We start from the raw sequence: 17,829 nt of genomic DNA, 5'->3' as shown, positions 1-17,829 counted from the left end.
TGATATAGGTATTTAAAATTATGAAAGGAATAGATAGACTAGACATAAACAGAGGGCTGGGGAGGTTGGAACAAGAGGCCTTGAGTTAAGGGTAAGGGGGCAACACTTTAGGAGAAATATTAGAGGTGGCTTTTTCACTCAGCGAGTGGTGGCAGAATGGAATGATCTTCCGAATGAGATAGCTGCGGCAGGGTCCCTTCTGTCATTTAAGAGAAGGTTGGATTTGTACATGGAGGTGAGGGGGTCGGAGGGTTATTGACGGTGAGTGGGAGGTTTGAGCTAGTGTAATTGTTCGAATGAACTGGTGTGGACTCGAAAGGCCGACATGGCCTGTTTCCGCTCCTTAAATGGTTATATGGTTAAAAATAGAGGTTTATGGGTGTGAGGCTGGGAAGGTTTAGTTTGTGAGTAGGTTTACATAGGCACAACATTGTGGTCTGAAAGGCCTGTACTGTGCTGGAATGTTCTATGTTCTATATATTAAAACCATTCTATTTCAGGGTCACTACCTTATATTAAGGGTTCAAGTTATGCTCTTCCCAACAAAACATTCTCTCTGTATCCACTCCATCAACGTATAATTTTAAAGTCTTCTGTTGGGACACATCTCAACCTTGTTTCTCTTGAGAAGAGACCGCATTGTTTGGTTAATTCTTTCTTGGTGTACATGTCCCCATATTTCTGAGATCATTCTTGTGAACCTTCTCCGCACCTTCTCTATTGAGTCTTTTGTATAAAGAAATCTTCCTGCAACAAAATAGAATTTGAGAAGTTCCTGCTCTATTTATGATACACCCATGACCGTGTGGCCAGGCACAATTCCAATGCTACCTACAAATTTGCCGATGACACCACAGTTGTTCGCAGAATCACAAACGGTAATGAGGAAGCGTTCAGGAGTGGTGCTACACCAACAGCCTTGCTCTCAGCGTTAGCAAAACCAAGGCGATGATTGTGGACTTCAGGAAGAAGTCAGGGGAACACAACTCAGTTCTCATCAAGGGCTCATTAGTGGAGAGGGTCAAGAACTTACTTTTCATGCACTAATTATTGGTTTATTTTATATAGTTATGTCGTAAGATGGTTTATAATATGAATGTTTGCACTATTGCAAAACATCGAATTTCATGACTTGTTCAAGACAATAAATCCTGATTCTGATTCTCATTCTCAGAAAGATATCTGTGATTCTGGGTGTAGCTTTCACAACGCTGATTCACAGGATGGAGTGGTTTGGAGAAGAGAGATTGAATGGATTGGGGCTTTACTGTCTGAACTTTGGCCGTACCCTCTGACTCAGTTTGGCAGAATGAAATACAAAAAAAACGTCCTGCCTTCCCTTAAGATTTTCCACCAAAAAAAGCCACAAGATCTGTTGGTTTCTCCTTCTACCTGAAAGAGCTGCGCCCCTGAATGATGTTACTTTATGTACCTGCATCTATTTTACCTCTCCGGATCCTGGCACTCAGCAATTACTCACAGACCTTGTCAAGAATTGCATTCAAATGATGAATAATGCATATGGTACTGACCCTGGTTCAGTGATCAGAAAGCAAAGGAAGGAAGCCACTGATTTACTTTTAAATCAGCAGCTTTTCCATGAGACTATAAGATTATCGGGCCACCCAGGAGAAATCAAAGCAGTCACAGGGGAAAAAGTGCAAACCCCTGACAGTTGATCCTGACAGCAGAGGTCAGGAACAAAACCTGGGTCACTGGGTCCGTGCGGCAGCAATGCTGCCAAATCCATGTGGTGCTGGGGTCCATGGAATGGTTTGTGCAGTCAACAAGGAAACTGGTGTTGAAAATGAGTCATACTTAACTTTAAATTTAGACATCTTTTCTTTGGCTTGGCTTCGCGGACGAAGATTATGGAGGCGGTAAATGTCCACGTCAGCTGCAGGCTCGTTTGTGGCTGACAAGTCCGATGCGGGACAGGCAGACACGGTTGCAGCGGTTGCAAGGGAAAATTGGTTGGTTGGAGTTGGGTGTTGGGTTTTTCCTCCTTTGTCTTTTGACAGTGAGGTGGGCTCTGCGGTCTTCTTCAAAGGAGGTTGCTGCCCGCCAAACTGTGAGGTGCCAAGATGCACGGTTTGAGGCGAGATCAGCCCACTGGCGGTGGTCAATGTGGCAGGCACCAAGAGATTTCTTTAGGCAGTCCTTGTACCTTTTCTTTGGTGCACCTCTGTCACGGTGGCCAGTGGAGAGCTCGCCATAGAACACAATCTTGGGAAGGCGATGGTCCTCCATTCTGGAGACATGACCCACCCAGCGCAGCTGGATCTTCAGCAGCGTGGACTCGATGCTGTCGACCTCTGCCATCTCGAGTACTTCGACGTTAGGGATGAAAGCGCTCCAATGAATGTTGAGGATGGAACGGAGATAACGCTGGTGGAAGCGTTCTAGGAGCCATAGGTGATGCCGGTAGAGGACCCATGATTCGGAGCCGAACAGGAGTGTGGGTATGACAACGGCTCTGTATACACTAATCTTTGTGAGGTTTTTCAGTTGGTTGTTTTTCCAGACTCTTTTGTGTAGTCTTCCAAAGGCACTATTTGCCTTGGCGAGTCTGTCGTCTATCTCATTGTCGATCCTTGCATCTGATGAAATGGTGCAGCTGAGATAGGTAAACTGGTTGACCGTTTTGAGTTTTGTGTGCCCGATGGAGATGTGGGGGGGCTGGTAGTCATGGTGGGGAGCTGGCTGATGGAGGACCTCAGTTTTCTTCAGGCTGACTTCCAGGCCAAACATTTTGGCAGTTTCCACAAAACAGGACGTCAAGCGCTGAAGAGCTGGCTCTGAATTTGAATTTGCCCATTCAAATTTAGACATTTCTTTCTTCTTTGGCTTGGCTTCGCGGACGAAGATTTATGGAGGGGGTAAAAAGTCCACGTCAGCTGCAGGCTCGTTTGTGGCTGACAAGTCCGATGCGGGACAGGCAGACACGATTGCAGCGGTTGCAAGGGAAAATTGGTTGGTTGGGGTTGGGTGTTGGGTTTTTCCTCCTTTGCCTTTTGTCAGTGAGGTGGGCTCTGCGGTCTTCTTCAAAGGAGGTTGCTGCCCGCCAAACTGTGAGGCGCCAAGATGCACGGTTTGAGGCGTTATCAGCCCACTGGCGGTGGTCAATGTGGCAGGCACCAAGAGATTTCTTTAGGCAGTCCTTGTACCTTTTCTTTGGTGCACCTCTGTCACAGTGGCCAGTGGAGAGCTCGCCATATAACACGATCTTGGGAAGGCGATGGTCCTCCATTCTGGAGACGTGACCCACCCAGCGCAGCTGGATCTTCAGCAGCGTGGACTCGATGCTGTCGACCTCTGCCATCTCGAGTACTTCGACGTTAGGGATGAAAGCGCTCCAATGGATGTTGAGGATGGAGCGGAGACAACGCTGGTGGAAGCGTTCTAGGAGCCGTAGGTGGTGCCGGTAGAGGACCCATGATTCGGAGCCGAACAGGAGTGTGGCTATGACAACGGCTCTGTATACGCTTATCTTTGTGAGGTTTTTCAGTTGGTTGTTTTTCCAGACTCTTTTGTGTAGTCTTCCAAAGGCGCTATTTGCCTTGGCGAGTCTGTTGTCTATCTCATTGTCGATCCTTGCATCTGATGAAATGGTGCAGCCGAGATAGGTAAACTGGTTGACCGTTTTGAGTTTTGTGTGCCCGATGGAGATGTGGGGAGCTGGCTGATGGAGGACCTCAGTTTTCTTCAGGCTGACTTCCAGGCCAAACATTTTGGCAGTTTCCGCAAAGCAGGACGTCAAGCGCTGAAGAGCTGGCTCTGAATGGGCAACTAAAGCGGCATCATCTGCAAAGAGTAGTTCACGGACAAGTTTCTCTTGTGTCTTGGTGTGAGCTTGCAGGCGCCTCAGATTGAAGAGACTGCCATCCGTGCGGTACCGGATGTAAACAGCGTCTTCATTGTTGGGGTCTTTCATGGCTTGGTTCAGCATCATGCTGAAGAAGATTGAAAAGAGGGTTGGTGCGAGAACACAGCCTTGCTTCATGCCATTGTTAATGGAGAAGGGTTCAGAGAGCTCATTGCTGTATCTGACCCGACCTTGTTGGTTTCGTGAAACTCCGGGAGATCCAAAATAAGTGGTGGACTAGCCTCGCCAAACGAACACAGCTCAGCGCGGACATTGGCGACTTCAGGGGTTTCTACGAGGCTCTAAAGGCTGTGTACGGCCCCTCACCCCAAGTCCAAAGCCCGCTGCGCAGCTCAGACGGCAAAGTCCTCCTCAGCGACAAGATTTCCATCCTCAACCGATGGTCAGAACACTTCCAATCTCTTTTCAGTGCCAACCGCTCAGTCCAAGATTCCGCCCTGCTCCAGCTCCCTCAACAGCCCCTAAGGCTAGAGCTGGATGAGGTTCCCACCCTGGATGAGACATATAAGGCAATCGAACAACTGAAAAGTGGCAAAGCAGCAGATATGGATGGAATCCCCCCAGAAGTTTGGAAGGCTGGCGGCAAAACTCTGCATGCCAAACTGCATGAGTTTTTCAGGCTTTGTTGGGACCAAGGTAAACTGCCTCAGGATCTTCGTGATGCCACCATCATCACCCTGTACAAAAACAAAGGCGAGAAATCAGACTGCTCAAACTACAGGGGAATCACGTTGCTCTCCATTGCAGGCAAAATCTTCGCTAGGATTCTACTAAATAGAATAATACCTAGTGTCGCCAAGAATATTCTCCCAGAATCACAGTGCGGCTTTCGCGCAAACAGAGGAACTACTGACATGGTCTTTGCCCTCAGACAGCTCCAAGAAAAGTGCAGAGAACAAAACAAAGGACTCTACATCACCTTTGTTGACCTCACCAAAGCCTTCGACACCGTGAGCAGGAAAGGGCTTTGGAAAATACTAGAGCGCATCGGATGTCCCCCAAAGTTCCTCAACATGAATTTAGACATACAGCACAGGTAACAGGCCATTTTGGCCCACGAGTCCGCACCTCCCAATTTACACCCGATTAACCTACACCCCTGGTACGTTGTTGAAGGGTAGGAGGAAACCGGAGGCCCCCCCCCCCGGGGAAATCTCATGCAGACACGTACAAAATCCTTATAGACAGCATGAGATTCGAACCCTGGTCCCGATTGCTGGCGCTGTAAAGACGCTGTGCCAAACGCTACACCAACTCGCCTCAGAAACCAGTTGAACAAGAAAGTCTGCAGCCTCTGTGATTTTAGTGAACGCACAAGTGCTCTGGAGAAACTCAGCAGGTCCCGCAATGTCAATAGGAGGGAGAGATATAAAACCAACGCTTTGGCCATGAGCCCTCCATCAAGGTATGGGCAGAAAGAAGGCAGGGTCCTGAATAAATAGGTCGGGGTGAGGCGGGGCAGGGTCATGGCCAACAGCCAAGAGGCCACTGATAGAAGAGCAGCAGAAAAGAAACGCTGTGAATTGATCAGGGGAGGGAGTTAGCTCTGTCAATGCAGAGGGGAGGAAAGGAGTCAGAGGGAAAGAGAAAGCGAGAGAGAGCCACAGAGCCAGAGAGAGACAAAGACAAAGACTGAGAGAGAGAGAGAGAGAGAGAGAGAGAGAGAGAGAGAGAGAGAGAGAGAGAGAGTGAAATATAGGGCAGGGGGCTGGAGGAAAGGAGACATATCTGGATTTTAGTCTTCAGGCATGTAACGACACAATCAAGGAATTTCGCCAGTACATGGGCAGTCTAAAAAGGAATGTGCAGGAATTTTGAGTCAAATCTTGCATCGTAATTTATCCTGCAGGACCCCTACAACGTTTTGGAGGAAGCCTGCAAGGTATATCATACTGGAAAAATTTGTTGATGGTCATCCACTCCACTGCACGTCCTACCACCGGGACTGCTGCACTCAGGTACTTGCAGCCTAAAAAGGCACCCTGTGTGAACAACCACACGGGCAGTAATTATGTTAATTTTTGTCTGTGATTTTCCCGACATTGCAGTCTAAAACCCATAATAGGGATATAGGGAGAAAGAGAGATGGGGAGAACCTGGAGACATCGATGCTAATGCCATCCAGTTGGAGGGTGCCCAATCAGAATATGTTCCTCCAATTTGCGGGCGGTCTCAGTCTGGCAGTACATGAGACTATGGGCAGATATGTCGACAAGGGAAAGGGACAGAGGATTGGCAAGATGGAGCTGAAGAAAGGTCACCAAGCTAGGAAGTCGATGCCATCCCACACCTCTGAATCAAAGATATACAGCATTACATTAATATTCCTTGGCAGGGCCAAGCAGAGAACCATCGAGTAATGTCAATCTGTCAAGAGTATAAGCCATTTCACAAAAAAAATACATTGATTGACCACGCTTTAATACTGTGTATAACGATGATTTACGGATATGGCCAGGATGAGCATTGTCAAACCTTGCAGTTAATACTGAACAGTCAAGGTCAGAAAGAATGACAAATTGATGTTGATTAGCTGGGTAAGTGATCTAAAGTTTGGCAGACAGATTTGAATCACTGTGAGGGGTGGGGGCTGGGACAGTCAGAATCTTTATCCCATGAAAAGAAATCACTTTTTTGAGCACATTCACTCACACCCTGGGGACAATTGCTTAGCCCACTGCTCTATTCATTATACACCCACGACTGTGTGGCAAGGCACAATTCCAATGGTATCTGCAAGTTTGCCGATGATACCACAGTCTTTGGCAGAATCCCAAACGGCAATAAAGAAGGATACAGGAGGGAGATGGATTAGCTTGTTGAATGATGTAACAACAACAACCTTGTTTTCAATGTCAACAAAATTAAGGAGTTGGTTGTGGGCTTGAGGAGGAAGTCAGGGCAACACGACCTAGTCCTCATCAAGGGTTCAGGAGTGGAGAGAGTCAAGAACTTCAAATTTCTGTATGTGAATATCTCCCAGGATCTGTCCTGGAGCAATCGCAAAGAAGGCTCGCCAGCGGCTATACTTTGTGAGGTGCCTGTCACCGAAGACTCTCATAAACGTCTGCAGATGTACCGTGGAGAGCATTCTGGCTGGTTGCATCACTGTCTGGTATGGAGGGACCAACTCTCAGGACAAGAGTAAACTCAAGAGGGTTGTTAACTGGGCCTGTGACATAACAGGCACCAGACTTCACTCCATCAAGGACGTCTACATGAGGTGGTGTCTTAAGAAAGCAGGGACCCCCACCACCCAGGCCATCCCTCTTCACTCTGTTGCAATTGGGAAAAAGGTACAGGAGCCTAAAGACGAACACCCAGCAGCACAAGGACAGCTTCTTCCCCGCTACCATCAGATTCCTGAATAATCAATGAACCAAACTTACTTTTCGTGGACTATTATTTTTTACAGTAACGTTGTAAGATGATTATAAGATGAATGTTTGCCCTGTGACGCTGTTGCAAAACACTGAATTTCATGACTTGTTCGTGGCAATAAATTCTGATTCTGATTCACCACCCAAACCGAACATCATTGGGAAATGGGAGGGAACTGGAGCCCCTGGAGGAAACATGTGCAGTCACAGGAAGAACTTGAAAACTCCATCAGGACAGCACCAGAGATCAGGATTGAACCCGGGTCTCTGGTGCTGAGGAGGCAACAAATCTCTCAGCTGTGTCACTGGGACAAACGCAGCGTGCGTCTGGACCAGACTGGATAACAACAGCAGGTTTCATTAATGAGAGTGCAAAATTCCTTACAGATGGCACCAGATTCAATCCTGGCTCGCTGCCATTGTAAATGCATTGAACGAACCACGACGCTAAACGTGCCGCTAATAATCTGGCAGCATGGAATAAAACATTCCATGGCTCCTCAGAAACATAAATGAACTCCTTGACCAATTCAAAACAGGTGACTGGCAAGAGCGTAGATAAAGTTTGGCCTGTTCTCAAAGTCTTTCAATGAGAAATCATGGTCCTAGCTGCTTGGATGTTTCAGGGTAACGGGGATCTGTATGGGGCCCAAACCAATCCACTACACTCAGAACTCTGCTCTGAAAAGGTTCAGCAAACCATACGGTTCAAGGGCAGTTGGGCCAAACACTCCTCCGTTAAAGAATAAATCAAAATGACAATGCAGAGGCTGGAATCTCGAGTGAAAAAAAACCCCAATCTGCCGGAGGAACTCAGAGGGTTGGGCAACGTCAATAGGGAGAAAAAGAATGGTCGACATTTTGGGCCAGACGCATCAGCAAGAAATGTTAGTTATGTCATCTTTCTTACGCCTTCAGAACATTCCAAAGCACTTTGAGGCCAGTGAAGGGCATCATGGGTAATCAGTCCTGCAGCATTGGATGCCATATAGTACAGCCCCTTCAGCTCACTAGAAGAGTGCAGCACCGGAACAGGCCCTTCGCCCCAGGTTTCTGCACCAAACATGATGCCCAAGTTGGACTAAAATTCCAGTAGTGTGGTACGATCCATATCCCACTGCCTTCCCCTGAGTCTCTCTCTTTCCTTATCCCTCTGTCTCCTTTCCTCCTGCTCCCCACCCGCTTCCAGCAACCCACTCCCTTTATCACAGCTTTTTTTTTCTCTTCTGTGCCCACTACCCCCCACCCCACCACCAACTTACCGGTTAGCCTGTGTTGCGACCACTATCTCTTCCTCCCTCCTCTCCTCTACTCTGCCTCCCTCCTTTTTATTTAGGCGCCTGCCTGCTTTGCCATCTACCTGATGAAGGGTCCAGGCCCAAAAGGTTGGTGACCCTTTACTTCCTATGGATGGTGCCTGACCTGCTGAGTTGCTCCACCACATTTGCATATTGTACCTCCTGCATATTCATGTGTCCATACAGAAGCTTCTTCCACCATTACTCTGGCAGCCCAGACACAAATATAGAGCACTACAGCACAGTACAGAACCTTTGGCTCTCGATGTTGTGCTGACCTATATATTCTTATTTTAAAAAATTAAATCTTTCCTACCTCATAACCCCCCATTTTCCTTTCATCCATGCCCCTGTCCAAGAGGCTCTTAAATGCCCCAAACATTTCAACCTCCACCACCACCCTCGGCAAGGTATTCCAGGCACCTAAAACCCTCTTTGTAAAAAAAATGTACCCCTGATGTCTCGCCTAAACTTGGCTCTCTTCATTTTGTACACGTCCCCTATGTTTGCAGATCCTTCCCGAGGAAACAGGTGCTGGCTGTCCATCATATCTATGCCTCTCATAATACTGGAAGGAAGTAAACCACTTAGGAAACCTCTATCAAGTCTCCTATCATCCTTCTACGCTCCAAAGTGAAAAGTCCCAGCTCTGCTAACCTCTCCTCATAAGACTTGTTTCCCAATCCAGGCAACATCCTGGTAAATCTAATCTGCATCCCCTCCAGAGCTTCTACATCCTTCCTATAAAGAGGTGACCAGAAATGAACACAATACTCTAAAGTGTGGTCTTATCAATGATTTGTAACATGACCTCTCTACTCCTGAATTCAATCTCCCCCTATTAATGAATCGCAGCATCACATAGGCCTTCTTAATTATCCTATCAGCATGTGTGCCAACCTTAAGGGAAGTAAGGATTTGCAACCTGTTCATCTGCACTCTCAAGTAGCCAATTGTCCACCCTGGACTCAACCTTCTGGTTTGTCCTTCCAAAATGCATCACCTCACACTTATTCAAATTAAACTCCATCTGCCACTTTTCTGCCCAACTCTACATCCTTCGACAACCTTCAGCTCCATCCACATTTCCTCCATCCTTCATGTCATCCGCTTCATCCAGGTCATTTATAAAAATCACAAGTCCCAGAACAGATCCCTGCCTCATAAACCTTGTACGTTAAGGGTAATCTATATAGCAGTGGTGGGGTGCTGAATGGTAGGATATATAATTAGTGAAGGGTGCAGCCCGTGAACCTTTGCATCCATAATAGTTCTAGGGGGTCATTGCAGGGAATGGGTTACTTGAAGTAAAAGTGCACTGCTTGAGAGATTGTCCCTGTACTTTCGAGTGGGGCGCTGCTTGGGCTGCCTGCCTGCTGAGTCACCCTTTCCATTCAGCTTTCCCTGATGTCAGACAAACCATTGGCTTCACATACTTGTGTTTGCACTCAACCTGATGAAAGAGTGCATCAATTTGAAAGTTAACTCAGTGGAACTCTCTCATTGTACAAACTTATGTGCTTGGATGAAACCTCACTACATCATGAGGCTGCAGAATTAACATTTCTGCCTGACAGTTAAATAAAATAGATATGTATATAAGGATATATAGCACGTTGAAGTCGTTAATTTCTGGTATAATATCAATGATACACACTTAAATGTACATAAACACAAACATGTTCACACAGTTCTACACACAACACATATACACCTACACATAACATGCACTTTCACCTGTGTATACTCACACGTCTCAAACCCACATATACACCCACGTTTATATATATATATATATATATATAAGTATATATATAAATATACACACACACACACACACACACACACACACACACATACATACACACACATACACACACACACACATACATACACACACATACACACACACACATACATACACACACACACATACATACACACACATACACACACACACATACATACACACACACGCGCGCGCACACACACATACACGCACATACACACACACACATACATACACACACATACACACACACACCACACATAGCACAAATACTTGCACCCATGTACCCATGTGCATACATTTACTTGCACAACCTCTCTTTTTAACACACACACACACACACACACACACACACACACACACACACACACACACACACACACACACACACACACACAGAATTATCAGAATGTATTACACATGCTCCATTATTTTCTGTCACATCAAATAAGAGGTTAATGCTCAGGTTAAATGGCATGCTTCTAAAAAAAATACAACCCTTTGTCAAAATTCTTGAACTGGAAGGAAGGTTTGTGAGCAACGTGAGCTGTTAATGGATACATTTTGTGCGTGAAGACTGAGAGTTGTGGGGATGGCTGAAATTCAAGATTAAGTGATTGACACACAATGAAAAGCAAGTATGCTCTCTAAGAGATTGAAAATCCTCCTTACATAAGACCAAGGTGAAATACTCCTTCCAAAGCCATTGAGACTTCAAGTTACACAGCACGTAACAGGCTCTTCAGCCCATCTTATCTACGTTTATCAGGCTGGCATTCGATCGAGGACATCTATAAGAGATGGTGTCTTAAAAAAGCATCCTCTGTCCTCAAAGACCCCCACCACTCAGGCTATGGCCATACCCTCTTTGGTCTGCTACCATCAGGGAAAAGGTACAGGAGCTTAAAGATGAGCACTCAGCGCCACAAGGACAGCTTCTTCCCTGTTGCCATCAGATTGCTGAATGATCAATGAACCAAGACATTGCCTTACTTTTCATGCATTGTTACTTTGGCATTTTTATAGTAATGTTGTAAGATGGTTATAATATGAATGTTTGCACTGTGAGGCTGCCACAAAACACCAAATTTCATGACTTGTTCGTGACAATAAATCCTGATTCTGATCCTGATTATGGGCAAGCCCAGAATTACTTCCGCTTCACTGATAACCGTCATGACCCTGGAAGCACCCAATCCAGTCTCAATGAAAGACATTCCACAGTTCACAGTGTATTAATGTACTGGAAACAGGGTCGACTATTTGCATACAAAAGGCTGCCACATTTTTAAATGAAATGAGGAGCTTTCCTGGGGCCTCCATGTCGATGCAATCATGAAGAAGGCTCTGCACTGGCTATAGTTCATGAGATGTTTGAGGGCAGGTAGTGAGTGCTTAGTTCAGCCTGGTCAAAGCCTTTGTGGTCCATACAAGAGCATAATGTTTCACTTGAAATAAGGGAAACAGAAAAGGGACTCAGGTGACCTGAAAGAAAGAAGTTATCATCTGGAAAACCTTGATGGGGGAAGTTTCTTAGGCAAGACATTGAAGTGACTGTTCAGAAGGAATCAGTTGTGGGTGTCCAACGAGCAACAAATCTCTCTCTAAAAACCAACAAGAATCTTCCTGAGCGGTAACCATTTACCTTTCAAGCATCAAAGCCTGGCAAAATTCATAAATGTTAAATTCTGTGCACAGTCTAAGAATTGCCTGATACCAGTTGAACTTGGAGGAGTGAGATGTGAGATTGGATTGTGAATCAAAGAACTTTTCAAAACTTACTCACACATTACATACATGTGTGCTTAGAATTAGAAGGGGGTTAAGTTAGGTTAGTTAAGTTTATAGTAAGAAGTTAGAGTTTGATCCTGTTTTCATGTTAAACATAATTAAAAGTAACTTTTATTTAAGGATCCATTTGTTGGTGAATTTCTATTGCTGTTGGGTTTTGGGGTCCTCTGGGCTCATAACAATGGAAGGGTACAGAGGAGATTTACCAGGATGTTGCCTGGGTTGGAGAATGTCTTATCAGGCAAGGTTAACAGAGCTTTTTAAATTTATAAATGTAGACATACAACACGGTCACAGGCCATTTCAGCCCACGAGTCCATTACACCCAACTTATACCCAATTAACCTACGCTTCCGATACATTTCAAATGGTGGGAGGAAACCAACCAGAGCCCCAGGGAAAACCCACACAGACACAGAGAGAACGTACAAACCCCTTACAGACATCGGGAATTACATACCCCGGTCCCAATAGCTGGCGCTGTAAAGGCGTTACGCTAAGCGCTTCACCGATCATTACTTCTGTCTGTTCTTTGGAATGAAGAGGATGAGAGGTGACTAAATCGAGATCTACAAGATTATGAGATTTATAGATAGGGTCGACAGCCAGCACCATTTTCCTGGAGTGATGGTAGCAAATATCAGAGGAACATTTAGGGGAGATGTGATGGATAAATGTTTTACACAGAGAGTAGAAAGTGCCTGTAATGCCTTGCCAGAGGTGAAAGTGGAGGCTGGTACAATAGGGACATTTAAAAGATTCATAGACAGTAACATGGATACATGAAAAACATAGGGTGTGAGGTAGGGAAGGGTTAGATTGCTGAATAGGTTTATATAGATCAGCACCACATCTTGGATGAATGGAGAATGATAATGACACACCATAGATCAGTTGGCCAGACATGAGGAGAAGTGTATTCAGAAGGTGTAAAAGGGGAATTAGAAAAGAAAGAGTGCTGTGTGGTGTCAAGAACAGTCTGCTGGAGGAGCTCAGTGGGGGAAAAAAAAGACAAGATCACAAGATAAAGGAACTGAAGTAGGCCATTCTGCCAATCGAGTCTTCTCTGCAACTTCACCCTGAGTTAAACAGTTCTCACAGAGAGTTCCAAATTCTGACCTTAACATAACATAATATAACATAACATCACAATTACAGCACGGAAACAGGCCATTAGGCCCTTCTAGTATGCACCGAACCAAACACCCCTTTCTAGTCCCACCTCCCTGCACAATGCCCATAACCCTCCATCTTCTTCTCATCCATATACCTGTCCAACCTTTTCTTAAATAATACAATTGACTCCGCCGCCACTATTTCTCCCGGAAGATCATTCCACACAGCTACCACTCTCTGAGTAAAGAAGTTCCCCCTCATGTTACCTCTAAACCTCTGCCCCTTAATTCTTAACTCATGTCCTCTTGTTTTAATCTTTCCTCCTCTTAACGGAAATAGTCTATCCACATCCACTCTGTCTATCCCTTTCATAATCTTAAATACTTCTATCAAATCCCCTCTCAACCTTCTACGTTCCAAAGAATAAAGACCTAATCTGTCCAATCTCTCCCTATACTCTAGATGCTTACACCCAGGTAACATTCTGGTAAACCTTCTCTGCACTCTCTCCACTCTGTTTATATCCTTCCTATAAGTAGGCGACCAGAACTGCACACAGAACTCCAAATTAGGCCGCACCAACGTCTTATACAGTCTCAACATCACCTCCCAACTCCTATATTCCATGCAATGATTGATAAAGGCCAGCATACTAAAAGCCTTCTTCACCACCCTATTCACGTGAGTTTCTACCTTCAGGGAACGATGTACCATTACTCCTAAATCTTTCTGCTCTTCTGTATTCCTCAATGCTCTCCCATTTACCACGTATGTCCTGTTCTGATTCTTCTTACCAAAATGAAGCACCTCACACTTATCAGCATTAAATTCCATCTGCCATTTTTCAGCCCACTTTTCTAAGCAGCCCAAATCCCTCTGCAATCCTTGAAAACCTTCTTCATTATCCACTATTCCACCTATCTTAGTATCGTCTGCATATTTACTAATCCAATTCACCACCCCATCATCTAGATCATTAATGTATATAACGAACAACAATGGGCCCAATACAGATCCTTGAGGCACACCACTGGTCACCGGCCTCCAACCTGACAGACAATTATCCACTACCACTCTCTGGCCTCTCCCTTTCAGCCAATGTTCAATCCATTTGACTATCTCAAAATTTATACCTAAAGACTGCACCTTCCTAACTAACCTTCCATGTGGTACCTTATCGAAGGCCTTACTGAAGTCCATATAGACAACATCCACTGTGCTACCCTCATCCACATTCCTAGTCACCTCTTCAAAAAATTCAATCAGATTGGTCAAACATGACCAGCACATGCTCTGTTCTCACTGCAGCCATCAGGAAAGAGGTATAGATCCCACAAGACTCACCCCACCAGGTTCAGGAACAGCTGATACCCCTCCACCATCAGACTCCTCAACGACAAACTCAATCAGGGACTCATTTGAGGACTCTCTCTTTTTTTCTTTTTATTGATTTTTTTCCTCTCTGTAATACACAGTTTGTTTACATTTCTTTATTTGTTTATATGTTTACACTGTGTACAGTTTTTTTTTCTTGCACTACCATTAAGACGTAATTCTGCCTCACCTACAGTTAAAAGAATCTCATTATTGTATGCGATGTCATGAATATACTCTGACAATAAATCAGAAATCTGAAATTAAAATCACTGGCCTGTCGCTGCACCAGGTGGAATATGAGGTGCCATTCCTCGAGTTTATGTTAGGCCTCACTCTGGCAGCAGAGAAGGCCTTTGTTTTTCTTTGTCATTCTGACAACATTGGGGAAGGGGTATATCGCTATTGTTTTATTTTTGGAAATGTTCTGTTATTCTTCATATTTGGTAACTTTGTGTTCTTTATACAATGTGTACTTGTCCTGTAAAACTCAATAAAAAGACTGAAAAAGAGAGGAAGGACAATGTGGGTGTGGGAATGGGAAGGGGAGTTACAATGACAGCAACCAGGTGCTGGAGATGTCACTGTGGAGGTGCTCTGGGAAACAGACCTCAAGTACAGTATATCAGTAAAAGAACCGGTAAACAGTGCTGGGCGTTTGTCATTCACAGACGAGAGCGCCGTCCAATGGTCTGATGACAGCCGGGAAGAAACTGTCCTTGATTCTGTTTTCAAAATCGAGTAACTTCTGCCCAACAGAGGGGTGGGGGTGGGATGGGTCCTTTAATATGTTGGCTGGTGTCCCGAAGCAGAGGGAGGTACAGGTGAAGATAACAGAGGGCAATTTGGCTTGCATGATGGCCTGAGCTGCATTTGCTACTCTCTGCCACACAAGAGCATGGAAAGAGCAGAACATTCAAGGTCCTCTCAAGTCACACACTATCCCCACTGATGTCATTGTCCCTTCATCAGTACCGGATCAGCATCGTACGACTCCCTTCACGGTTTTTGGACATGGGCAGGAAATGTTGGCCTTGTCAATGTTTTTATTGTTTTTAATTTAAATTTAGACATACAGCACGGTAACAGGCCCTTCTGGTCTGCGAGCCGGTGCTGCCAAAATACCCTCATTCACCTACAACCCGGTATGCTTTGATGGCTGGGAGGAAGCCGGAGCGCCTGGAGGAAACCCATGCAGACCTGGGGAGAACGCAGGTTACAGACCTTACAGACAGCGCCAGATTCGAACCCAGGTGGCTGGAGCTGCAACAGCATGGCACTGACCGCTGCACTAACCGTGATATCAAACTATCACAAATTAAAAACTTTTTTTTAATGAAGTAGCCACACAGCTAACATGATGTGAGGTAGAGGTTTAAGGAATCCTTTCTAAGAGGTAAAGATTGTTTCACAAATCGAATTTAGAGCTCCTCCTAGTTAAACATCCTCAGCAGGTCATGTGAATTGCAGACTTCAAGCATCCCGATTTGAGACTCTCTTCAACTCTTCATCTTTTATGCTGGAACATTTACCATTACAGCACAGTACGGGCCTTTTGGCCTACAATATTGTGCCAATCTATAGAAACCTACTCAAGAAATGAAAGCTTTCCTACTTCGTAACCATCCATGTCCTGAAAAGTCTTTTAAGTGACCCTATTATTCCAGCCTCCACTACCACCCCTGGCAATCACTCGCTGTGTGAAAAGATTTACCCCTGAAGTCTCCCCTAAACTTTCCTTTCCTCACCTTGAACAGATGTTGCCCGTTACATTTTCCAGTCAATGATCTTTAGCCAACGCACTCTCTCTTTTTTGCTTTGCTGATTAATATCACGCAGATTCTGACTGTCCTGTGAAATTTATTTTTAGAGAATAAATTTCATAATTTAAAGATACTTTGTCTGACATCTCAGAATTAGAAGCAGAATTTATTGTTATGAACATGTCATGACATTTTAAATTTAGACATAATGCACGGTAAGAGGCCATTTCGGCCCACGAGTCTGTACTGCCCAATTTAAACCCCATTAACCTCTACCCCTGGTACGTTCTTGAACAATGGGAGGAAACCAGGGTTTCCCGGGGAGAACGTACAATCAGCACGGGATTTGAACCCTGGTCCGGTCCTGATCGATGGATTCTTTGATTTGTGGCTGCATTACTGTATTGCTATAAATTACGTTTCAAAAATAAATTAATAGGGTAAGAAAATAGGAGAAAGTGAGGAAGTGCCTGCAGTTTATTGTCCATTCAGAAATCTAATGGCAGAGGGGAAGAAGCAGTCCTTGTCAGTTTGGATTCAGAGCAAACAATTGCTCAATGGCATGTGCATGTTATGTAAAAACTGATTCATTTCTGATCTTGTTAGAATGACCCACATTGGACAACAATGAATGAGAGGGCCAACTATTGTCAGCAATGAAGCTATAATTATACTATTCTAACCCATTAACCCTTCATGCTTACGGCAGGACATGGCTTAGTATGAAAGCCTAGCTGGAACATCATTGCTCTCAGAGAGTAATGAGACCATGCAAAGATCAATGGATATTCGAGGACTGATTCCCACCCTGATGCTGGATAATGACAGGGCCACTGTAATAGATTTTCATTTGCATCGCACCACACGTCTCCAAGTGTTTTGGAGCCAGTTGAGTACTTTTGAAGTGTGCATGCTATAATAGAGGGTTGCAAGGCACAAAGAGCTGCTTTCTGGCCATTGATGGATGTGAAAGCAAGCAGATAATTTAAAATGTAAATTAAATTTAGGCATAGCCCACAATAACAGACCCTTTTGGCCCATGAGACCAATTATACCCAATTGAATCTACAACCTCCGGTACGTTTTGAAACCCACGCAGACACAGTAGAAGCTCCGGATTACAGCGATGGATTTGAACCCCGGTCGCTGGCACTGTAACAGCGTCGTGCTAACGGCTACCATTACTGTGCCACCAGCATCTGTCTTTAATCTGGTTGAAGGCTAAATGCTATTTAGGTAGGGCCAAACCTCTTTGCAAGGGATCCAAAAAATGGCATCACTTATCGTGCAACGTCTTTGGACGAGAGGGTTATTCTATGATGAACTGCAAAGGAAGTTGAGTGGAATGAGAGCTGAGCTTATTGAAGCAGATCAGATTTTTAGAATCATCACAGGTTAGGATAGGTGTCAAGATGTTTCCACTAATGGGAGA

At 44.9% G+C, this 17,829-nt stretch overlaps 2 protein-coding genes across 4 annotated transcripts in view; one reads left to right on the top strand and one right to left on the bottom strand.

Annotated features, from left to right (window-relative positions):
• Positions 1-17,829, top strand: part of LOC138756974 (dedicator of cytokinesis protein 2-like) — a 1,510,503-nt gene that overhangs the window by 752,086 nt on the left and 740,588 nt on the right.
• The window catches only part of LOC138756975 (INSYN2B protein-like), a 94,857-nt gene that overhangs the window by 56,617 nt on the left and 20,411 nt on the right, over positions 1-17,829 (bottom strand). The window contains exon 3 of one of the 3 annotated variants that reach the window (XM_069923502.1): positions 16,383-16,485. The exons of the other annotated variants lie outside the window; for them this stretch is intronic. Within the exon in view, the coding sequence (XP_069779603.1) occupies positions 16,425-16,485 (61 nt within the window). The 3' untranslated portion in view covers positions 16,383-16,424. The remainder of the gene's footprint in view (positions 1-16,382; positions 16,486-17,829) is intronic. 3 annotated transcript variants of the gene reach the window in all.

The sequence above is a fragment of the Narcine bancroftii genome, chromosome 3, assembly GCF_036971445.1.
Source record: "Narcine bancroftii isolate sNarBan1 chromosome 3, sNarBan1.hap1, whole genome shotgun sequence".
Lineage (NCBI taxonomy): Eukaryota > Metazoa > Chordata > Chondrichthyes > Torpediniformes > Narcinidae > Narcine > Narcine bancroftii.
This window is presented reverse-complemented; position numbering and strand designations above follow the sequence as displayed.